This window comes from Rhipicephalus microplus, chromosome 10 (genome assembly GCF_043290135.1).
Source record: "Rhipicephalus microplus isolate Deutch F79 chromosome 10, USDA_Rmic, whole genome shotgun sequence".
In the NCBI taxonomy this organism is placed as follows: domain Eukaryota; kingdom Metazoa; phylum Arthropoda; class Arachnida; order Ixodida; family Ixodidae; genus Rhipicephalus; species Rhipicephalus microplus.
The window spans coordinates 10,963,220-10,987,768 of record NC_134709.1 but is presented as its reverse complement, the minus strand read 5'-3'; the positions used below and the strand labels follow the sequence as shown (position 1 = coordinate 10,987,768).

The 24,549-nt window shown below is 48.1% G+C and overlaps 1 protein-coding gene and 1 pseudogene across 1 annotated transcript in view; one reads left to right on the top strand and one right to left on the bottom strand.

Annotated features, from left to right (window-relative positions):
- Positions 1–4,744: 4,744 nt before the first annotated feature.
- LOC119181881 (metalloprotease TIKI2) overlaps positions 4,745–24,549 on the bottom strand; it is a 130,194-nt gene continuing 110,389 nt past the window's right edge. The window contains exons 5-9 of the mRNA XM_037433122.2: positions 23,852–23,985; positions 20,409–20,602; positions 15,857–15,947; positions 9,379–9,576; positions 4,745–6,929 (exon numbers count right to left, since the gene is read on the bottom strand). Coding sequence (XP_037289019.2) covers positions 6,764–6,929; positions 9,379–9,576; positions 15,857–15,947; positions 20,409–20,602; positions 23,852–23,985 — 783 coding nt within the window. The 3' untranslated portion in view covers positions 4,745–6,763. The remainder of the gene's footprint in view (positions 6,930–9,378; positions 9,577–15,856; positions 15,948–20,408; positions 20,603–23,851; positions 23,986–24,549) is intronic.
- The window catches only part of LOC119180627 (uncharacterized), a 118,595-nt pseudogene continuing 105,872 nt past the window's right edge, over positions 11,827–24,549 (top strand).

The following is a 24,549-nucleotide window of genomic DNA, read 5'->3' as shown; positions in this document are numbered from 1 at the left end:
ACAATTTATTTCTCAACATAATATTCGTAGCAAATTCATGCGTAAGCTTTTTTTAGCGTTCTCAAAGGGTATACCTGTCGCTGTGGCTCTCTTCACAGCCGCGGCCCACCTGATTTTTTTTTCTTCGTTCCATGGGAATTATACCTGTGTTTGCCTTTCACGCTCGAGTAGGAGCAGCCAACGGCTGAACAACAGACTATGGTTTATCAGGACGAAGATAAACGGGCGGCCGAGCGTGCGAATCCCGAGTAATCTGAGGCTTGCGGCGAAGCGGTTCGGCGTCGTCAACTCTTCTCGAACCGGAAGCTGGTAGCAGACGGTGTATCCCACAATCCCTCGCTCTTTTACTGGTCACCTATTCAAAAGTGAACCCCGAAACTGTCTGCAGCAAAGTGCGACACCTCAGCAGTAGTTTATAAGGGAAGGGATGAGAAGGGTTTAAAACGGATAGAGAGAGGAGTAAAGGTGTTGAGAGAAAAGTAAAGGATTGGTAAACGGCTTGAGAAGTCCGCGGACAGGGCCAACCGTCTGGCTCGAAATCTACCGAGTGTCAGCGGGCCAGATGCGCAGGGTATTGCACCAGGGGCCTCACGCCAAGTAAATTGTGTAACAGCTGGGTCACAATTCGTCACCAGCGGCAGCGCCAGGATTATTTTACCGTGGGGCATCCACACTATGGGAAGGGGGGGGGGGGGGACTTAGCCATTGTGTTACGACTATGTTCCCTCTTAGAAGGGGGGGGGGGTCAACTAGGGGCAGTTAAAAATTGGGGGGGGGGGGGGTAAAGGTCCAACCCCCCCCCCCCTGTGTTCACCACTGTTCGTAACCAGCACTAACATCAACAAATGACCCTCGTACGTGCTTGCTCTAGAAGTCGATCATTCCAGTGACTATAGGTGGCGCATAGGAAGGTCGAAATGGCGGACGAGACAGTGATGTCGCGAGCGCTTACGTCAGCGTCGCAGAGCGTGAAGACGCGTTCATTGGTTTATGACTACTGAGAGACCGAACTGCGTCGCAGTTTTATCACCGTGTGACAGCTTCGGAGTACGGCTACATGGCGCCGCCTGCGTCGCTGGAATGATCGAATTGGGTACGTGGTGTACGACAGGAAAAACGGACGCTGTTACCGTTGTGTCGAGCTAATTTGCGTCACATGGTCCCGCCATGCTTCCCACCAGTTTCATAACGCCAAATGTCAATTAAATTAATGCATTGAACACTCGGCCATAGCCATACTGGGCATATGATGTGTTCGACCATCACTTCGCTCTACCTGACGCCCCCCAACGTGTATTCTGCCTAATTGTGTACCTAAATGTGCACATGGGCTCCTGGTTGGCCGAACAGCGGCCTATGCGCACTATTAGGTTTATCTGTCCACTGCTCACAGTCAAAACTCGGATTATGCATGATGCGGACGTGGCAGTCTGCCTAAGATACACAATGTGCTCCTATGTTTTCGATTGGTCATTGTCCCTGTTGTGAAGTTATCTTGCCGATACACCGCTCGATATATTTTGCAGATTACTACAGAGAAACACGTCTTGCAAGTTGTGCGCACGTTCTGTCACTGTATTACATTGGCTGTCTAGCGATAAAATGAATTCAGTGTTAGTTCGTTAATCTTCTACTTCTATTTTACTTTTTAAGTCTGTGCTAGAGCTGAACTCAGTTGGACTTGTCACGCCATTGTTTAAAGAGACCGACAACTGCTTATATCATGCAATGAGATGACTCCATTGATGGAAAGATTGTGCGGCGCATTGACTTAAACAAACCCAGTTTTTTTTTTTCTTCGTGAGCAGCGGATTTGCATTTTTATTCCTTCATTTTTGTCGCGAAAAATGGTCTGTGGTGCCTCTGGCGGCAAAAACATGAACCATCCGGTGTACCTGGCTACGTGACCGTTGATTGCTGCACGCGGTCAATGATTTTTCTTGTTAGTATTGAAGTATTGTTGGTTTCTTTTTAAAAGATATTACGCCATAAAATGTAGCTATAGACCTGCGTTATTAGTACGCATCAAAGTGGCGCTGACTTCGCGTGACGTAATGAAGTCTTAGCGCATCTTCAGCAACTTTCCATCGTGCTCACGCAACTGTGCGCGCAGTTTCCTGGTCGCTAAATGTTTGGAGCGACATGAAGGTGGCAGGTAAGCAGTTCTTGGAATTCATCGTGAGAGAACATAGTACGCCATTATTCCCTAAAACCTGCGTTATCCTAACCCTGGTCTTCAGGCAATGACGGAAAAGGTTCGATTGAGCGACGACATAAGGCGGACTTTGCGCCTCCCTTTTTAGGTGAACTGATAGTTTGACGAAGCGTCATCTGGTCGGGAAGAAGTATGCACAAACGAAATAAAATAGCGCTGATCGAAATTAAAGAAAACATTAAAAAAGACGTTTCGGAGACCGTATAAGGTAGCCTTGTTCACAGTTAAGTGGCCCAGCGAAGCGAATTTATGTCCGTTGTAGTAGAGTAATCAACTGTATACAATTACACTGCATTGTAGAATGCTGTCAAGACACCTGGCGTACGGTGGGGCAAATTGAATTTTCTGTTCAGTAAGGCTCTGCGTCTGTCTGTTGAGCGTTTTTTTTTTTTTTTGCATAGTCTGGGCAAAACGGGATTCCAGATATTGACGCGAACACCAGTCTGTTTCGCTTGCGACAACCGTTGCCTCGGCCCTCTTAACGTAAAGCATCCGAAACGTCTTTTTTTAATGTCTTAAACCTTTTCATGTTAGTCGGCGCTATTTCATTTTGCTTGTATTTCACCTCTTCTTCGGGTGACTGGTGTTAGTAATCCCACTCGGTCGAAACTACTGGAGCCTACAACGTGCGTCGTAATCATATCGTAGTCTGGGGCGACGAAAACCCCAGCGGTAATAGAGAGTTTTAGTACTGCGTACGTGGCGGCGTTGCGTACGTAAGGATGCCACGTTCTGCGTAGTGCGCATGCGCAGACCGCAACGCGCACGTATCGCGTTACGTACGCAGCCGCTACGTAAGCACGCATGAGATGCGTGCGTGCGTACGTATGAGCTGATCGCGCCGCCCTCGAACAAGTTCGCGACAGCGCGAGACTTCGTTTTGCAAAATGGCGGCATCGAAGGCAAGCACCGACCAGCTCCGTGGCCTAAAATATGGCCACAATCTGGCTATAACACTTGGATTGGCTCACATTGGCTGTCAACAACACGTGCTTCTATTTTGATCTACCAGATGGCACAACGCGCTTCACGCTCGTTACGTACGCGGGTACTACGGTGTACTAAAAGTCGATTAGTGGCAAACGACGCCACGTAACGCAAGGAGCTTGAGTGATGCGTACGTAGCACCATTCCGCAGTACTAAAACTCTCTAATGTGTCCCCCGCTTAGGGAGCCTTAATTTGTGCGCCACACGGAGACGGCGCGCACGTGAACGCTCCTTATCCCCGCTAGCGGGATAGTGAGTAGCCTCTCGCGAAGGCCCGGGACATATCAGCATACAGAATGACATCCTAGAGGCCTCACGTGGCGGGAAAGCTTGCATACTTCCCCAGGGTGCGTGCCGCGTGCGACCGCAGAGAAGACCTCATTACATGTATACCCGTTGCAGCGCGGGGCTTTCTGACGTGGCGCCCTCTTCCGACAAAGAGAGAAGGCGTGTGGCTGCGCGAAGCTGTGCGCCTACTCTCTCCACAGAGAGAGGGCGCGGCGCCGCGTCAAAAAGCCACGCGCTGCAACGGGTACGTGTGGTCCGGCCTCAAAGGGGAGCTACGGTGCATTTTCGACCATACTGAGATAATGCTGTTTTTAAACAGTATTGATGATTACCTGCAGGCACTCGTCAGTAATATTAATTAAGCAATAAACGACGAGTTAAAACCGAAACGGGGAGCTGCTCCGTCATCTATAGGGGGTATCGCATGACGTCACCAGATCCCCTACACCCCGCCACGCCTGGCCAGGGTGTAAACATAGCTCACGTGCCTCTTCAGACGCGCGAAGAGCAAGTTGGCGACGTAATTCGACGCGGAACCGAGCTGTGCCAGCTCCTCTGAACTCACCAATGACAAGTTCAGCGATGATTGCAGCTACTGTCGGAGCGTGGAAGCATCTGCCATGCCCCGAATCTATTTCCTCGTTGCTCAGTATTGTAGGACCCGATGTCAACGAAAATTAACACGCTGTATGCAGCTGAAGAAAACTGAACTGGGCTCGCGTTCTCGTCGCCGCGTAGAAGACAGCGCGCGCTGCATCCGTCTGCTGGTAAAGGCGGGGTTTTTGAAAGACACTAGGCCCTTACGTCACATACGCAGGGTGGCCCGCGTTTTTAAATGTGATTCCAGAATCGGCTACCAATTTACCAACTTTAAACTTTGTTTTTTGTTTAAAAAACTAAATGACTAATTTTCGTATAATTTTTCACATATCACCACGGTACCGACGGGAACACATGTTCAAGGTTTTATTGAAATCGGTGAATATCGAAAAACGTTGGCCAGGCCTTGAAGGTTGAGCAATCGTGGTGAAATTCAAACATGCTTTAGTTCAGGGACCGGCAATTTAGACAGAGGGCGGAATTGCATGAGGGCGACACAACGGGAGATAGGGGGGGGGGGGGAAGGGCACGAAAAATGGTAGAGGGGCTCTGCAGGCATAGCGTTAAAATTCGGCGAATTCACACTACTCTGTACCTCAAAAATTAGAAATCATTTTTTTTCAGCACACATGTCACGAAGTTGCAATCATACATAGGTGGAAAACGAGAATTTTATTTGAAATTAGAATTGCCACGTCGGCCGTCACATAGGAACAGAAAATGGCGCGCAGCGGGGAACCGTAAGTTGCCGACCCCTGATTGATTGATTGATTGATTGACCCCTGCTTAGGATGAGTCACACATTAGGGAATGGGGCCCCCAAGCCCTTTGCGTATGGACGCTTTGGGTCAAGCAGGAGTGAAGCGTTTTCGAACAGGGTCTGCGACGCTTTGGACACTCTCCCTATTTTAAGTCACTTGTCTTGGCCGAGAGCCGTCGCTTCACTGGGTGTTGTCACGTTTGTCTGACACAAAGCTTTTGGGGCAGGCTTTGGGGCTCCCGCTAAACTCGAGAAATAGCGTTCCCAACGCAATACCTAGACTTTTGGGGCCCCTATTCGAAAACTCCCTATTGAGTAGTGCAATAAAATGCAAACACGCTTGCGATTTAATGATAATCAAATGATTTTTCTCGCGTGGTTGACTTAGGAAAAAGAAAATGTGACATGGCAAGGATTTTCACGTATTGTAGGCATAGCCAAGGCATCCGGATTCGCGGCTTTAAAATTTACATTACTGTGAATAGATGCTTGGAAATACCTCCACTGGCATGTTAAATAACCACAGGTGGTCGAAATTGCCGCAGCCCTCCACTACGGCGTCTCTCATAATCATATGGTGGTTTTGGCACGTTAAACCCCGTAAATCAAGACCTCCACTTGACTTAATTTCTTTTTCATCGTTAGCATTCGTGCATGTTCGTCCGTGATAAATTTCTTGATAGGACGTGTTGCGTTCGAATTGAAAAGCGGCAGTGCTTATCGAACTAAAAGTTTTTATTTTTTTGTGGCTGCACATAAGTGGAAGGCGCCGGCGTCAACAGCTGGATTCTGTTGCGAACGCCAGCTTTGTTTGAAAGCCGTGACCGGCGAGCGCGTCGCAGTGAGTGGGTCTGGATATTCGAGGCTGCATCGGCGTCCATAGAAGTGCTGCTGCCTTCACTCCGATGTAAAGTGCTGTGGTGTTTCTTCGCGTCTCGGCAAACGCGTGGTTTCCTGCGTTAAGGCCTGACCACACGAGTGCGCGTTGCATCCCGGCAATGCGTGGCTTGCTGACGTCATTATGATGAGAGAGGGGAGCGCAGCGTAGCTCAACGCCGACTAAATTTAGTCGGCGTTGCGTAGCTGCACTTTCCTCTCTCTCAAAGGAGAGGGCGCCGCGTCATAAAGCCACGCGCTGACGGGCAGCAACGCCCACGTGTGGTTAGGCCTTTAGAGTTGGCGTTCCGCACTCTACCGCCAACTGTCCCCGTGCGTCTTCAGTGTTCAAAATGAGATGAATGTTGGCGACCCTCGTATATAGTGGAGCTGAAAAAAAAAACCAAAAAAGCAGCGCGAACCACCGGGACCACAGGAAATAAATTATTCGCTGTCTGTCTTCGTGGTTTGGCTCGCGACATTTCTCGTTTCCTAGGAAAATGTGCCAACGGACCCAAATAAGCATTCGAGCCGATGGAAAACGACGCTGTGGCTCATTGCGAACGACATTGTAAGTACGTCTTCGTGCACTTGAGAACAGCGCATGTCCAATCGCATTTGGCGTCGTCAGTTAGCCCTTGAACTGGATCCCAAGTATATGGTTCCGGCACTTTGAGCAACGCTTCTTGCGGCTGTGTGCAGATTTTTTTTTTAACCCGAAGATGTCTGAACTCTTGATTGTGCACTGAAGCGCCGCTGCTTGTAAGTCATCACGCCGTCACTTCGTTCTACACCCGTGGCAATGCACTAGCACGACAGAGTCGCGAGAGATGGTGTCTGCGCTGGATGACAGAATGCACCTCCATAACGGGAACACCCATCCAACGTGTCTTGGAGGCATTGAAGACGGAAATTGGTGTTCCACTGGCTGGTCCACTATGATCATAGCTGTCACTTCATCTGCGCTACAGGTGGCCCTGCCGACGTGGAATGGTCGAGCGCCCTGTTGACCTTCCGTGCCTTTTCTGGCTCAAGCTCAAGGCGGGAAGCTCCCGAGGCTCTCGGCGAAGAAGGAGGCGAGCGCTACCAGGATTGTAGTCTGACTGGTGCTGGCCGCGGCCGCCCGGTGTCCGCGCCACAGCTTGAGCGATACGGCTGGTGCACGTGCACCCAGGGCCTTGGCAGGCAGCGACCGAGGGCGCCTGCGCAGAAGGAGCGGGGGAATTAAGAGTCAATCGCGTCACTCGCAAAGCTTTCGTTTGAAGTGTCAGTGAATGGTAAATGATTGATTCAGATTTATAGCCAGTTGAGCGTCATGAACTGCCGCCTCATCGAGATATCTCAAGAAGGAAGGAAAATAGGAGGAAAAGAACGGCAGGGAGGTTAACCATGCCTATAGACAGCCGGTTTGCTACCCTACGCATGGGATGGGGTTAGGGGAGATTAACGATAAAGAGGAGAGAGAGATAAACACAGCACATTCGGCAGCACACGCACGCACAGATATCTGAAGAGATGCTGATACACGGGACGGTCACAAATCGCAGCGCTTTCGGGGGGGAAGACACGGTCTACCTGTGGCAACTCACAGAAAGATTGATTTAGAAATATCGGGGCAGGAATGATCTAACGATGATCGTCGAAGTTTATACGTGCTCAGCATTTCGTTACCACGCACGCACACTATAGATAGCACAGGTGTACTAATTTACTTACTCCATCGACATTGCACGCAACGGGCAAGGCCATCATCAGCAGCATCATCAACAGAGCCGGAGGCGTTACCTGTGGAGCCGCACCCCGCCGCGGTGGTCTAGTGGCTAAGGTACTCGGCTGCTGACCCGCAGGTCGCGGGTTCAAATCCCGGTTGCGGCGGCTGCATTTCCGACGGAGGCGGAAATGTTCTAGGCCCGTGTGCTCAGATTTAGGTGCACGTTAAAGAACCCCAGGTGGTCAAAATTTCCGTAGCCCTCCACTACGGCGTCTCTCATAATCATATGGTGGTTTTGGGACGTTAAACCCCACATATCAATCAAACCTGCGGAGCTGCGTAAGGTGCAAGCGTGTCAAATGCGTATGGTATTGCATTAGATGTTTCACGCTGACATCGCAGGTGTCGTTGCCGTTCCCTCGTTTGTTTTTTTACGTGCTTGTTCTTTCGCGCTGTTTTTACACTCAGATCCACGGTGTCACGCCAAGCAAGTTGTGTACTGACTGGGTCTATTTAAGCAGCCCACACTTCACTAAGGGCTGCGTCACAATTCATTGTCATCAACAAATGTGATTTATATTTGCTGGGTACGTGGTCTACGAGTGGAGAGACGGACGCTACATCCGTTGTGACGAGCTAATTTGAATCACGTGGAGTGGTGAATCAACGTCGCGCCCTATTCTTTCACAGTAAACAGTTTTAGGAAGCTTTGGAAACAGGTTACGGAAAGACGGCAACACGGAACCGGCTGACGAGTGCGCATGCGCGACCATTGTACGCGCATACGGAAAGGAACCGTGTCGTATTTCCGTAACCTGTTTCCGTAGCTTGCGAAAACTCTCTAGTGAGAGGGCGCTACGCCGAGTGTGCACGCCACGCGCTGTAGAGCTCCAATGCTTTAGTGTGGTCACACCTTGGAGGGACAATAAAGAGGAACAATTACTCGGTTTAGATCGACAAACTGCACTCGGAGAACTCCGCCACATGGCCCCGCCGCGGTGGTCTAGTGGCTAAAATACTCGGCTGCTGACCCGCAGGTCGCGGGTTCGAATCCCGGCTGCGACAGCTGCATCTCCGATGGAGGCGGAAATGTTGTAGGCCCGTGTGCTCAGATTTGGGTGCAAGTTAAAGAACCCCAGGAGGTCGGAATTTCCGGAGCCCTCCACTACGGCGTCTCTCAAAATCATAGCGTGGTTTTGGGACGTTAAACCCGACCAATCAATCAATAAACTCCGCCACATGTTTCGCTGTCATACGTTCATTAATAGCCGAGAAAGTCGAGGTTCAAACTTAGTTTTTAAACTTTGCACCAAAATTTCCGCGTGTGACGTAAGGAATTTCACAGTGTACTTTCGTTTTTTTTTTTTTGGGGGGGGGGGGGTATTGGCTCGATGAAATTTCCTGAAACTTCGTACGCTAAGTCTATGGCACCCACAGACTACAATGTACTTCATTTTTATCGACTGGAAAGTGCTTATAGGACACCCAGTAGATGCCTTCAAAATTTCTTTCGTCACGGTGTTTGACGCGGGAATCTCAAGATGGCGTCGCCAGCCTCATTTTTTTTTCGCGCGTTTTCTCGCTTACCAAGCGTGTTATCGCGATAAGAGTGGTGTTCACGGTATTGTCAAATTGCATTTTACAAATGCGCTAAAAATAGTTTCGCTCTTTATTGTCCCGTTTAAAAGAGAAATAGACGCAGACGGCGAACGTTGACTGCAACTGTTCCTTTCTGCAGAGAAGAAAAGTGGTTCACTACAGCACTGCCAGGGTGCACAGCAAACGTTTCACGTCGCATAGTGGCGAAAATTCAGAGAACTCTCAATTTCCGGGTGGGGGGAGGGAGGGGGGTTCACACACATGTTTTGCAACACCGATGAGTTTTATGGCGGGTCTCATGGAGCCATTCCATGAAAAGAAGGCGGGCCACGTGTGCTCACCAGGTGGAGTCCAGGCGCACCCATAGATCGTTGAACTTCCTTGGCCTGGAGGTGGTGGGCGGCGACGAGAGGAAGGGCCTCTTCTTGGCCTTCCGGCGCCGCCATCCGGGTGCCTGGTCGGCGGCCGACTGCTGCTGCTCGCCCAGCACCTCCGCAGGGTCCGGCCACGAGCTCTCCTGCTCGCCGCCCTTCTTCACCCTGGAAGCCCGAGGGAGCATAGTGCACACGATCGACACCTGCCTGGCTCACGGGTACAATGTCATTTGGCCCTTCAAAATAACGCAGGAAGGCACTACGCCCTCGAAGGTCTGAGTTTCTTTCTTTTTGTCCTTATGCCAAAGGATGTACACGACTGGCGAAAGTAAAAGAGCTGGGCCTTGCTATAGCTCGGACGGCTTACCAGCTTCTGCTTTAACGAAAATAATATGAATTTCAAGAGCTCGTTTTTTTTAATAGACACAACATTATAATTAGTACTAACAGACAAGAAAACCAAGGAAAGTATAGCGCATTTGTTGTTTTGTAGTCATTATGGTGTAAATGTAAATAAAGTGAGGTGGACAAAAAAATCAATCGAAGGCCGTAGCTACTTCGGTCCCTGCCGGCGGCAAGTCATCTTTTCGTCCAGTTTACTTTCTTTTCATTTACACCATAACGACTACAAAATAACATGCCCTATACTTCTTTTGGCTTTCTTATCTGTTAGGTCTAGTGAAGATGTCCGTACAGTATACTTTGTATTGACTTGTGCTATGTACGGCCTGCGTGCCGAACTGTCGTAGGAGCAGAAGCCTTTGTCAGGCCACATGGCCTTTGGCTTCGGCTTCCTTTCTGTTATAAACAGAAGAAATAAAGTGAATTCAAATTCAAAATTCAGATGCCGTGTCTAGCAAAGAACAACGATCTCTTTATGTTCATTCATATAATGACGATATCGTTCTGCCAGACTGGTATGGATGTAACAACACCTTGGTTTGAGCGAGTTGGTCAATCATAAAAATCTGGACGCCGTCAGGTATAGTATGCTAGGAATTGCTGGCCATCTGCCAGTTCGTGAAAAGATCACGTGCTTCGTGACGGTAGAAGCCAGAAAAAAAAATACTGTTTCACTCTCGCCGTCGTGGCTACTGACGGCGCTGACTAACAATGCCGGGGTTTAGGTGCACATGTGTGCCCCGTAAAGTAGACGGTGGATCACCGCTGCTGTAGCTCAGTTTGTAGAGACCTGTTGATTCGAGAGCAGCAGCGGCAAGCTCTCTTTTCTTCCGCTTTACTTACTTAATAATTATTACAAATATCGTCCCACTTACTTTCCTTGGCCTTCCCTGTTAGTTCTCATTGATAATTATGTTTGAGTGATTCCCTGTAGGGAATCGCTAAAGCAGGGAAGCAGTAATTAGGACTAACAGACAGTGGAGGACTATTTTTACACGATAACGTTAGAGAGCTAGTTGTGCAGACATTCCGGTGCTGGCATCATTAGATGTAAGCGGAAAAATCATCGTACTGAATGTGAAATAGCGCGCCGAGACGACCTTCAACAATATGCGTTGCAGCCATCTTATCCGTTATTTAAAAAAAAATCGAGAAAGATGTTATTTTAAGATAATGAAAAAATTGTCAGCTCTTGTGAGAATTGAGCCCAGGCCGTCTGTGTGGCAAGCGGGTGTTCTACCACAGAGCTGCGACATTGCTTGACGCTGCGTCAAAAAAAAAAAATCATTAATTAAATACTTCATGAATGCAGAATATATGCGTGTTGTTATGGTACCCCAGACATGCGCAATAATTGCTTTTTAATTGATAATTGTACAAGCATGAACGCTCAACCTTGAGCAACATAGGTGGGCGCTGCGGATGGGGTCGGCCGTTTCAAGTACCCGATGCCGTTAAGAGCGGTCAAATAGACAAATGTACAGACATACAAACCAAAATTTTTGCGTCGAAGGTCCCCAAGAAAGGCTGTCGTCTTTAAAAAAATCAACAAGAAAACACTACATGAATGCCATCTAGTGGAAGGATCCTCCTTCAAGGGCCCCTAAACCACTCGGCGCTCAGAGACGAGGGAGTGGTTTCTTCCTCGACTTCACTACCCTTCCTACGGACGATATTTCCTCCTCGCCACCTGTTTCTTAAAGCGCGGGGACGACGCGAGCACTAGGCGATAAGCCGACCAAGATTTCACGTTCGTCGGCTGCATGCTGTCATCTCCGTTTGCGCAATCGGAAACGCACAAAGTGAAGTGAGATCAGTTGATCGCGAATGACAGTCATGCGAGACAAGAAAGGAAAGGATGGACGGCTGCGTGGCACACGTGGTGCCCCTCTCCCGACTACGCATTGAAAAGCGCAATCCCTGCGCGGTCCAGATTACGGTCGGGCCCGTTATCAGTTTTCTTGCAGTTTTATAGTTGGCGCCTTCATAGATGGCGCTACGATAAGTGGGGGGTCAGTCGTCTCGGCAACAACGCTACGGCAACGCGCGATTTGCTGATTCTGCGTCCTTTTGTTGGCATGTGCAACCGCGCCGTTTTGAAGCCAGGCTTTCTTGTTCGCGTGCGTTTTGTGCTCGTATGTCGACGAAGGTGGCATCGAATTGCCGAGAAGGTGTCTGAGAGCACGTGTTTTGTACCGAACTGTCGTTCTGGCTATCCGACTTGTGTGGATCGAGTCCCCCTCTTCAACTGAGTGCCGTTCGACAGTGGTCGCCTGGAGCAGTGGCGCCGTGCGATTCCGAAGGCAGGCCGAATCTTGATGTTACGCTGACCGACACTGTCTGCGGTAAGCATTTTTTGAAAGACGCGATTTTAACCGCATAGCACGTGGTGTTTAAAGAACCGACGCTCCTTGACGCGCCAAAAACGCATCTGTGGATGCCATTCCCAACCTTATTTTCGAGCTGTTTTAAACACCTCACACGCTCAAGTGAGCCTAGGAAGCTACTGCGGAAGAAAGAACATCCTGTGCAAGCGCTCAAATGATGTCGTCAGGAAGTTGGCACCATCGGTGTGACGCGTAGACGTTGGCAGGGTTTCTCGTGGTTATTATTGTAACATAGCTGTAGCCAGCAAAATCTGGTTTCATCGTTGATGTATCCTTCCAGACAAGTATTTTATTTCTTTAGTTGCTGCCTCTTGAATCACTTCTCCTGGCTACGCGTTGTTCGCGCCCCGCCGCGGTGGTCTAGTGGCTAAAACACTCGGCTGCTGACCCGTAGGTCGCGAGATCAAATCCCGGCTGCGGTGGATGCATTTTCGATGAAGGCGAAATGCTGTAGGTTCGTGTGCTTAGATTTGGGTGCACGTTAGAGAACCCCAGGTGGTCGAAACTTCCGGAGCCCTCCACTACGGCGTCTCATAATCATACATGGTGGTTTTTGGACGTTAAACCCGCACATATGAATCAATTACGTGTTGTTCGCGGCATTTTCTCTTGCTGCGCGTAATGTAGTCGCAAAAGTTGTCGCACTTGACGCGGAAATTCAGCTGCGGCGGTTACTGCGTGCCTCTCGTGGCCACCGCTATAGCCACCACAGCATTGCTTTGTGTGGGCGATTTGTGCCAACTTCGTTTTTTTTATCGTGGGGCGCGTTGTCGAGCGTGAGTTGAATCACGAAACTTTCTAACTTGATGTTCCCGGAACAAGTCCGGGACATGTAACTCTCCCGACAAGGACGGCGCTTGAAAAGTCGGGACAGTCCCGGGAAATCCGGGATGGTTGGTAATCCCTAGTGGCCCCGCCACGGTGGTCTAGTGGCTAAGGTTCTCGGCTGCTGACCCGCATGTCGCGGGATCGAATCCCAGCTGCGGCGGCTGCATTTCCGATGGAGGCGGAAATGTTGTAGGCCCGTGTACTCAGAATTGGGTGCACGTTAAAGAACCCCAGGTGGTCGAAATCTCCGGAGCCCTCCACTACGGCGTCTCTCATAATCATATGGTGGTTTTGGGACGTTAAACCCCACAAATCAATGGTAATCCCTAGTGGAGGGCTCCTCACGTGGGGCTGTTCACCACGCATTTACGCGTAAACACAGGGGTGTTCTTTGCATTTCACCACCAATGAAATGCGGCCGCCGTGGCCGCATATAGCACGCTGGCTAACGTGTTTTTTAATATAATTTTACTACTTTTTACTGTTGGTTTAAACTGTCCTGTGTTTAATTTTATTTTGCCGTTTTTGTTGCCATGGGATATGGGGCTTTATCAAACTGTTTTATACAGCCTTTTTCCTCTGTCCCAGCCATTTACTGTACAACTGTACGTGGTAAATAAACTAAACTCAAACTTGTATGCATGGAACGCGGAACGTGCGGGAGCACTGGCGCGTAAGCTGATTTGTCACGCGGTATTTCTTTTGTATTTCGCGGGCATTTGTAGTTAGCAGAAAACACTAATAATTAACAGATATAAAGTTCGAAGCTGTCTAGTCGGACGTTTTGCAAACCGCACTACAACTTTCTCGTTAAAATAGTTTATCCATGCATCTTCGTTCCTTGAAAAGTTAGTTAATGAAACTGATCTAATTAAGCAATATTTTAGAATATATAGTCTAACTCCAGGCAACGGTCATCAACGTGCATTTGGTCGCGTCGTGATTGCGTGTGTTGGCATATTTTTAAACTCTGGCTAAAGATAGCTGGGGCACCGTGTATAAATTTTGAGGTTCTTTCCTATAGATCTTCACAAAGCGCATAAAAGTGGTTCTCGAAGCCAGAAATTTCATGGGTATAAAGCAAAACATCTCGCATTGTAAGATAATGACGCCCACGTTTTATAGACGGAGTAATTTGAGCGTGCATTTACGTTGCACTACAATTTTTAGAAGCCGTTTTGCCACTAAGCACCATATCAACCGACGGCGCTATAGTTGTCCATGACACGAGCTTCGCTGTATGAGAAGTTCTCCACGGCTATACGCTCGCTAGCTTCTTATCTCTTCGGCACCACAATGCTGCTCCTGACGACTGTGGTGGTAAAATGCGCTTCAATAACTGGTAGATGGAGACTCCAATCCCTGGTCCCTTAATGTAAAATCTCGCAATTTTTAGCGGCAAACTTGCTGGAATAAAAATTACAGAAGAATGAAGAAGGAAAGAAAACAAAATAAAAGATGGGAAGAAAAAAGGACAGACAGAAACAAAAGGGGAAAAACAAACAAAGCAAGTGAAGTAAAAATAGAAAACACCAGAAAAAAATAAATATATTTACAATGACTGATGATGTACATTTGCCCACGTCGTATACATTAAGGAGAAGCGGTGAGGTACAGCGCTTGATGGTGGTTGCAGATAGACGCTGTACCTCCCACATTCGGATGCATCTTTTAAAGATGAGATCTCCAGTGAAAGTGTACTCGTGTGTGGCGACTATACATCGACGCCATGCTTGGGCGGCAGGTCTTTATTTTCGTCGTTCATCTTGTCTTGTTTAGTCGGACCGAGAAGGCATCTCCATCATCACCATTCGTTCACTTGAAGGACCCTGCTTGAAGTTTTACAAAAGCCCAGTCGTGATGGTCTAGTGGCTATAAGGCACTCGACCGCTAAATCGATGGTCGCGGGATCGAATCCCGGCTGCGGCGGCTGCATTTTTTGATGGAGGTGGAAATGTTTGAAGCCCACACCGATTTAGGTGCACGTTCAAGAACCCCGGGTGGCCGAAATTTCTGGAGCCCTTCACTAAGGCGTCTCTCATGATCACATCGTGGTTTTGGTGCGCTCAACCCCAGGCATTATTATTACATGTAAAAGTTTCACAAAAGCGTAGCTTTGCCCTTGTGGTGCTAAACATGAGGGAAGTGCGGAGGTGCCCAGCCTTGTTTCTCTTCCTCGTATCTTTCTTTATTTTTTTCTTTCGTAGTCTTTCTGTGTTTATTTCTATTTATTTACATTTTCTTCTGATTTTCTTTTTTTATTTCTCTTCCTATTTCTAACTTGTTTCCTCTTTCAATTTTTTTACGTTGTTCGTGTTTTGGTGTTTCCCTGATTTGATTGATTTGTGGGGTTTAACGTCCCAAAAGTGTTTATGAGAGACGCCGTAGTGGAGGGCTCCGAAAATTTCGACCACCAGGGATTCTTTAACGTGCAGCCAAATCTGAGCACACGGGCCTACAGCATTTCCGCCTCCATCGGAAATGCCGCCGCCGGGATTTGATCCCGCGACCTGTGGGTCAGCAGCCGAGTACCTTAGCCACTAGACCACCGTGGCGGGGCTTGGTGTTTCCCTAGTCATAGTAGTAATGTCCATAGTAGTATCACCATCAAGGCGCTCCGTTCGCGCGAGCTCGCGCTCAGTATATGCTACAGCTGGCGATGCTATATATGTGTAGTTTTACCAGGGTTACGCCATGTGACGACGACAGCATACGATCACAGGATACGACAGGGCCAGCTCTCTAAAGTGACTCGCGCTTAAAAAAAGCGGGAGGGGGAGGGGATGGCACTTTGGTGGACGTCATAGTATACACGCATGCGTACTCACTCCGGTATGCTTCTCGTGGCCGCGATGTGCTCCACGTCATACCCGCCCTGGCGCACGAAGTCCAGCACTGTGTTGTTTCCCAGGAAATGGCCTGCGGCGCCACGCAACACGGATGAGCCGCAGCAACACCACTTGGTTAACAATGGCGCTTTTAAATACTCTCTAGTGCAAAACAATAAGCGCATTTACACCGATAAAACAATTCCCTGAAAAAAAAAAAACACTTGTTAACTTCGACATCGTGAGCTCATGCGTTGAAATAGTCTGAAGGTCAGTGAATATCGCGCCGAAAGCCGGAGACCTGAACGAAAGTTGACGTCAGAATTAATAAGTTGTCTTTCCTTAGTCCCGCTTGTCGGCCACGTCGGCTCATGAATCGGACAGTGTTATGCTTTACTAGTAACTGAGGAGACAAGTAACCCCCACCGCGGCGGTATAGTGGCTAAGATACCCGGCTGCTGACCCGCAGGTCGCGGGATCGAATCCCGGCTGCGCCGGCTGCAGTTTCGATGGAGGCGGAAATGCCGTAGGCCCGTGTGTTAAGATTTGGGCGCGCCTTAAAGAACCCCAGGTGGTTGAAATTTCCGGAGTCCTCCACTACGGCGTCTCTCACAATCATATGCTGGTTTTGGGACGTTAATCCCCACACATCAATCAATCAGGAGACAAGTAAATCAATTTATGCATGTGAGCGATTTTGGAGGCCTTAGCAGAGGCTCTCGAAACATAAAGGCCTGACTACATGCGCGAGTTGCAGCGTGTCAGCGCGTGACTTTTTGCCGCGGCGTTGACGCGTTGCAACGCGTACGTCTAGTCGGGCCTTGAAGGACGTCGCGGCGAGTGAGCGCGCGAACCTCGACAGCGACGTCGCCGGTTGCATTTTCGGTTTTTCTCGCGCGTTTTCTGGTTTTTGAAGCGTCTCCTCGCGCCGTGTTTTTTTTTTTTTGTAACAGCCAGCCAGTTTAAGACGCCGTCGTAAATATTTTAGTTTGTGTATAAAAAACTATCACCATTATTAACGTGCATGTGCTACAAAATTGGGCGAATCCTACTTTTTACCGCTGGTGGACTAAAAACGAAGACAACAGACGGGCGGCATGTACCGATCCAGATTTTTAGCAGGCCCGTAGCCGGAAATTTTTTTCGGGTGCGGGTGGGGAAAGTTGCACTTGTTGGGAACATTAAGAACACCTGTTTCTTTATCATTTTTTCTCGGTAAAACACCCCCTCTATCCGAATTTTTGAGGTGGGGGGGGGGGGGCTAAGCTTTCTCGGGTCTCCTGGCTACGACCTTATTTCTAGGCCGACGTAAAAAAAAAAGCTTCTAAGAACTGTTGGGATTAAGCCAATGAATAACGCCGTGGCCACATCTTTCCGCTCTCAAGCATCATTATGGCGCGCTTCAGTGGTACGTATACAACGGGAGAATTTTACGGAACGGGAAATGCAGCGCCGGCTGCGAGAAAACCCCCAATCGATAGAAGATCTACGCGAATGACGTGTCCATAATATCTATGGGATGCACGAACGCTTGGTTTCAGCGAGGGTTTCTGTCTCTGGAGTTTGGACATCCGCTTCATGTCTGTGACTGTCTGTAGTTTCAGTCGAACCTATATGCGCTGAGGGGCAACGATGGATGGATGGATGTATATGGCTGTACCCTTTAGATCGGGCGGTGGCTAGCGCCACCAAGCCGTAATACTTAATAAAACAAAAACTAGATTTATTTTTTCCCCTTAAATAGTGAGGTTGAGGACTGATACTTTGCAGTGAAGGGTTTAATTTTCACTCTAGCCTTGACTTCAGCCACCTATCAGATAACCTCCTTCTAGTTAATTGTACCCGCTTAAAGTCTATTTTGCCCTCACTGTCCCTAAACCCCAGTGGTTTGAAAAACACCATATATAAACCATCTAGTCAACAACATATAAACCATCCAACATATAAACCATCTAGCGCCACCTAGCCAAAGCCTAGCAATAGCCTAGAAGCAATCAGGTTGGACTTCGCTCATCTTCGCTGTTTCAAGCCATGCACGACTAAGTGCAAGCCAACGTCTAAGTTAAGAATTAATCATTAATTGATTCATTCAATAATTAAGAATTATTATTTGAATAATTAGTGTGTGTGTTTGTGTAGAGAAGTAAATTGCTAATGCAAGTAAAACAATTTCCCTTTCTTAGTCTTTCTATAAAAAGAAGCGAATCGGAGATTTCACCAATCCGCAAATGCACTTCTCTGCTATGCATATTCGCCTTATTAATGGCGGCACTGGCGGTGCTTCAAGTGGAAATGAGGTCCTAGTTGCTCGTGCCTGTTACCCGTGTCTATACCAAGAGAACCGAGGGTACATTTTGCACGTCATAGCGCAAGCAAGCTGTGCTCGAATGCATTGCTTTTAGTAAGACGCTAGCTGCCATTCGTACGAAAAACTGCATAGCAGAGAAGCACACTTGCGGTTTAGGAATTTCTCCAATTAAATGTAGTAACTTTACCCCAGGAACGTCTCATTGTTGCATCTGTTCACCACGGCGCAGACCTTAGTTTGCTTGTTTTTTTTTTTTGTCTTCCGCGGAAAATGGGGAAGGGGTTTAGAAGTTGAAGGTAAAAAAAAGAAAAATACTACTTCTGCAGCTCTTGTTGAATTGGAACAAATTCGTGTTTCTCAACGTTTAGTTCTGGGGCTTGTCTCGAGTCCTCTTTCCTGGCTCAAATAATTCGAGGAAAGGATAGACGGTCCGCAAATTATCCTTGCCCACTTCCCGTGCAGAAAGCGTGTCCCCCGTTCTAATTCAGGAAACCGACGCGCGGAAGGAAGTTTTGCAGTCACTACGCCGCTACCACCACCAACACAAGCTGCTTTTGTGTGTTATTTTCTTTCTTTTTCCTCGCTGGCTAAAAAATTTTATCGCAGCAAACTATGGTCGCGAAAGTTCACACCGCGCGATCGCTTAGGCGTGCTGTTGGCGTTTTGCTTGCGGGCCTTTTTCATGCGAGGACGCGCCCCAGTTGCTAAAAAACAAAAAAAAAACACACACACACACAAACGGATGGAAACATCATCTACATTGTTTTTTTTATGTCTTTCTTTTGTTATGTTCTGCTTTTTTTCAGTTGTCGCGTCCTTGTCATCAACTTCTTCCTTCTACTTGTGCGGCCTCCTTCGTCCGTTTTATTCATATTATTTTCCCGACTTTTGCGCCCGCGCGAAGTATAGTGCTGGTCGGTGCTTTCAGGGAACACGGAAAAGCAAACGTGAAAGATCGTTTTTCGTTTTCTCTCTCTCTCTCTTTGGCAGAAGAGCGTGCGCAGATGCTGTTCTGCTAAGTGACGAAGAAAAGGTGTGCCGCCTTATGTTGGATGCAAAAAAAAAATCACAAAGAAAGAAGGACACCGGAAACGAATGGGCGCGAAAATCGGGTTGAAGAAATCCACGTGGCACCACAGTGGCTGCAACCACTTCAGCGCCGGCGCGACCCTTCTCATTCTTTACTTTTGTTTGTTTGTAACCTCCCTGTCCTTCCTCATTTATTCCTCCTTCTCCTCCTTTGTTCGTTTGGTTCTTGCACTACGACGTATAGCATTTCGCTCCAGTTGGCGTTGGAAACAGAGTTCTTATACAAATGGCACACATACTGGCGCACGCGTTTGGTTTTTGTATTCTGGTGTCCCTCAAGTTAAGGTTGCAGCGCGAGGTAAGACACACGCACACTCTCTCTTCCTCTCCTTTTTTCCCTATTTTTTTAACCTTGAGCTGGAACGTTAAGCAACGGACCAATTATCCCGGAGTCTCACACTGCTAATTTAGCAAGCGAAAAAGCGAAAAAGCTCAACTGTTTCGAGCTTTCTGAGCAGTAACTTAAGTTTGCCGTGTTCCAAATCCGAGCAGCATCGTAGGGACTCGACGTTCACAGACAGAATCAAGACCGAGTCGCCCGATGAAAGGAACGCGTCTGCATGACGTCTGCCCGACGTGACGCCACCTAGCGTCGACAAGAGAAATTTAAGAATATCCAATAAAATTGCTTTGCCGTTAACACTTTCCATGCTCAAGTCTGTAAGAACTTCAACGTAGCTCAAGTTCGGCGCGTAATGAATGCTGGCGATGTCTTCATTCGAGCTGGCGACCTGCTTCCGGCCGACCACCTTCTTGCTTGCACAGCTAACTAGCCTGCATCGTTGTCTCCGATGCTGACTGTTTTGCCGGCTACGTGAGGGAGAGAGAAAGAGAGAGAAAACCTTCATTTCTGCACGTTAAGAGACACTCCTCGTAGGGTGAAGCCCTTCGTTCAGGGCCCCATTGGCTCGCGCCACTCCACGTGTCATCTGTATCATCCGACGCTGCTCCTGCGACACTGGGCGAAAATAGTAATGGTACTTAAGATGACCGCTGTCTGCTTAGCTGTCTGTTTAGCCGTCTACGATGGATATTGTAACACACTCGCTGCTGATCACTGAGAGGACAAGTATCAGTGAGAGGATCAGTATCAGTGAGAGGACAAGATCAAGTGGCAACAAAATAAGGCGAACGAGACCAGCAAAGCAATGTGACCTGCTCCGAAGGCGAAAAAGAAGCTCTGTCCTGGGTTGGCCCTGAGTAGCCGTAGCACGCGGTCGCCCATGCGGTGGTTTCGCTTGTAGATCAGCTCGTGCCGGAAGTACCGGTCTATGTCCCTGGCCAGCCGGAGCTCGCGCGCCGACAGCCGCAGGGAGGTGTTGGCCAGCGGGGGAACCTGCGCAGTGTCCCTGCACCAACAACACACAAGACAGCATACATAGCGCAACGCCTACATTCTGAGAGGGGAAAAAAATGGGCTCTGGTGGGTACCAGAAAAAAAAAATCTGCGCGAAAGACCGAGCACAAGAAAAAGGAGGACACAAACAATGGCGCTGACTTACAATTTTTTTATTTGGGCATAACACATACAGGGTTTGCCCGCGAGGTAAGGCAAAAGGACGACTTAAACCCCCTGACTAGGCCGTACCTCGCTGGGGCAGCAGAGACAGCGGATTCGAAAGTTGCAATTTCGCTAGAGCACAATAAGTCAACATGAACATAATCACTAGTACAATAAGAACATGATCGCTAATTACAGTAAGAACGTAATGTCAGTAATGATATAGTAACAACAAAAACATAATCACTGAGCAACAAGAACATAACAATGCAGTGACCAGTAATGCCTACTTACAGTAACACTTAGTACCAATGCTAATGAAGTAACCAAAGATATTAACATTTACACAACACATCCAATTCCGAAGCAAAAAACATGTTCATTATTGACTTCATTATTCGATAACACCGCAAATAGATATATTTACGCAGTCCCAAATGAAAGAAAGAAGGAAAAATGATAAACAGCGATAAAAGTCCGAACAAACTACTGTGATTAAAAAGAAACTATCAGCACCCTCACTGCCAACCATGCACATGGCGCATTCAAGCATCTGACATATAATTTATTTTCCTGTCAAAGCAACTGAAGCCCACTCGCGCACTCACGCGCTGCCGAGCCTTGCTATATATAACGCCTCCGAGGTTTCTCGTGTCAGCTGGTCCCGACGACGCCTGACAACCGTGCAGCGCTGGTACTCGGCAACCACTGCATTCCCGAGATCTAGATGAGCATGTCTCACGCCATGAAATCTCGCAAGAAGCGCCAAACGGGTCCTTGCGTTAACATTGTTGACGGCTCTCCACGACACCTACACCTGCTTCCGTTCAGAGAGGAGCATTTCTTTTCCACTACGATACTTTCTTACAGCTTCCTCCGTTAAAGCGATCTTGTCCTTTTCTCCGGAAAGCTTTTTTCACTGCATAAAAAGTCGCTATGTTAAAAAGCCGCCTTAACGAGCCACATGTGCAGCGGGAAAGCTTCTTCCGTTTCCGTGAAAGAACTCTCCTTGAATAAGAGCGGCTTATAGCGCTCATTAGCGCAAGGAATCGGGTGCATAAAAAAGTTAGTTAGCACGCTTGGAAAAAGGTACGGACTTTATTACTCGTAGTCACTTGTTCTTCCTTTCTTTCTTTCTTTCTTTCTTTCTTTCCTTCTTTCTTTCTTTCTTTCTTTCTTTCTTTCTTTCTTTCTTTCTTTCTTTCTCCCTCTCTTTCTTTCTTTCTTTCTTTCTCTCTCCCTCTCTTTCTTTCTTTCTTTCTTTGTTAAAGTAGAAACAATCAACCTCCTCAAAGAAAGACGCGAAAAGACAGACAGCAGTAGGAGCAAGACGATCTAATGAAGGGACTGCACAGACAATTACTGTTGTAGTGAAACTGAAAGCTGCACCATGGTGACGAGTTGTTGGGTATATTGATGTTCAAACCTCAGCGAATACAAAGGGCACAGACAGAGCGAAGTTGTAAAGAACTGTCCATATTGTACAAATTGTGCGACAAGGCATGTAACGGCATAGCTTTAGCCTAAATCTCGAACACTTGTTTATATCTTCGGGAAATTATGTGGGAACATGCGAGATTTGTTGCTAAAATCGTTTCCTGCTTATAGCATCAATCATTTGTTATTAATACTGCTTCCTCGTGTCAGTTCGGCAAGCGTCGCAGTATTTCACGCGAAGTTGTGCTCTGTTAGGCACCATACTTCACGTTGCTGGCACAACAACGTGGAGTTTAGGCACAATTCCAATGGTTCTTTGTTGTGTAAAGATAACAACATTCATGACGTAGAAGCTGTCCGCTGGTGGCACATCTAGCCTTACCAGCAATAGCCCGCCCGGGTGGTTTCTAAAAAATAAAAAAAAAACTTGGGCGTTTTTTAAATGCACAGCGCAGACGGATGAGCAAAAACTACGCGCGCAGGTCGACGGAGCAGTGCACAGTTGGGTCATGGATCACGACCCAAAGTTGGCCCTCCCATCCTTATCTGCCCGAAGTATGTGGGTTCGGTACCTGCCAGCGGCACGTTGTCTCTCGTAGTTTATTTTGCCACGTTTGTATCACGGGACCCCTTCACACGCTATGTGATCCTCGAGCTATACCGAAACGACTGCAAATTCCGCTGTGAAAATGAAAACGCGGAACACAGCACTCGTCTTTGTTCTGCGCGTCTCATATGGTCTTCGTCTAAATCGCGCTGAAGCCTATCCAATTAAGACACTATATCACGTGTTATAGGGGTGTGGAGGCAAACCATCCTATCACTGGGCCACGCATCCAACAGTATGGGAAACCCAGTTGGCAAGCCCATGGATGGATGGATTGATGTGGCTGTACCATTTAGATCGGGCGGTGGCTAACACCACCATTCCGTAATACTTAGTGAACCAAAAACTAGATTTTTTTTTCCTTTAAACAGTGTGGTTGAGGACTGGTACTTTGCAGTGAAGGGTTTAATTTTCACTGGTGCCTTGACTTTAGCCACCAATCAGATAACCTACTTTTAGTTAATTCTACCCGCTGAAAGTCTATTTTGTCCTCCATGTCCCTTTACCCCAGTGTTTTAAACCCCAAGTTTTAAAAACCGGCGACCTCTGGTGGACGGGGCCAAGCTGGCATCTCGCGCCCATGGCACCCTTAATTATAGACACGCCGCCCACGTTGAACGGTTATGCCATCGGCTCACTGCACTGAGGAAAGATGCGAGGCGCCGCTCGATTTTCGTGTTTGTTGAGGCATCTAACGCTTTTGTCTTGATAAAAGGGACATGTTTCTTTTATCCGTGACCTATGCGGGATGCATTTTGATATAGTTTTGCGTTTTTGTTTTTGTTATTTCCATATAGTGTACATCTTGAGCGTACAGTGTGAAACTTGTTTCCACATACGTTTTTTGTACGTGCCAGATATGTAACCCCAACTCCTGCCTTGGCCCTTGGGCTGACAGTATGAATAAATAAATAAATGAATAAATAAATAAATAAATAAATAAATAAATAAATAAATAAATAAATAAAATAGCTGTTTCGTTTACATGGCCGCGTCGCTCGTGGCGCATCCTCTGCTGCGCCCCTGACGCGCGTGCAACGGTGTCATTCGTACCTGCGGAACACCACGGCGTCGAGGTCCCCGCAGTTGTAGTGCCGTATCAGGTCGTCGGCTCCGTAACCCGAGCGCTGCGCGCCGCGCCGGGTGCGCTCGTGCTGCCGCAGCGTTTGGTCCAGCGCGAACAGCACCTGCGTGCAAGGAAGCTCGTCGTCATCAACTGTATGACCTTGTAAACTCGTCGCTTGTAATCATACGCCCACAGGCGTGCACTATAAGAAAGACTCCCTAAACATGGAGTGGAGGCAGATTATTGTTGATCCTTCCTTCACGGGAAACGGTCATGTAAGAGAGAAGTGAAAGAGTACAATACAATACAATACAATACAATACAATACAACACAGCACAATATAGATTTATTTCCAGAAACACACCCCATCTTCCCTTCCACCCAAGAGCAGACTTATCCAAAACAAAGTTACTGGTTCCAATGAGTTACAACGTGAGCACCAGAGAAGACACGCACAAGAGAACTCCTCGTCTTCTCATCGATTGCTGGATACCGTGCCGACCGGTTGTGCCCTCGCGATCTCCGACGTCAGCGTAGCTCTGGCCGACTGGGCTGGCCCTACGTCATCTCCTGACGCCGCCGACCTCCGACGACAGTGTAGCTCTGACCGACTGGACTTGCCCTACGCCATCTCCTGACGCCGACAAGAGCTCTCGCAAGTGGTGCCCCGTCCTCGGACTCCGG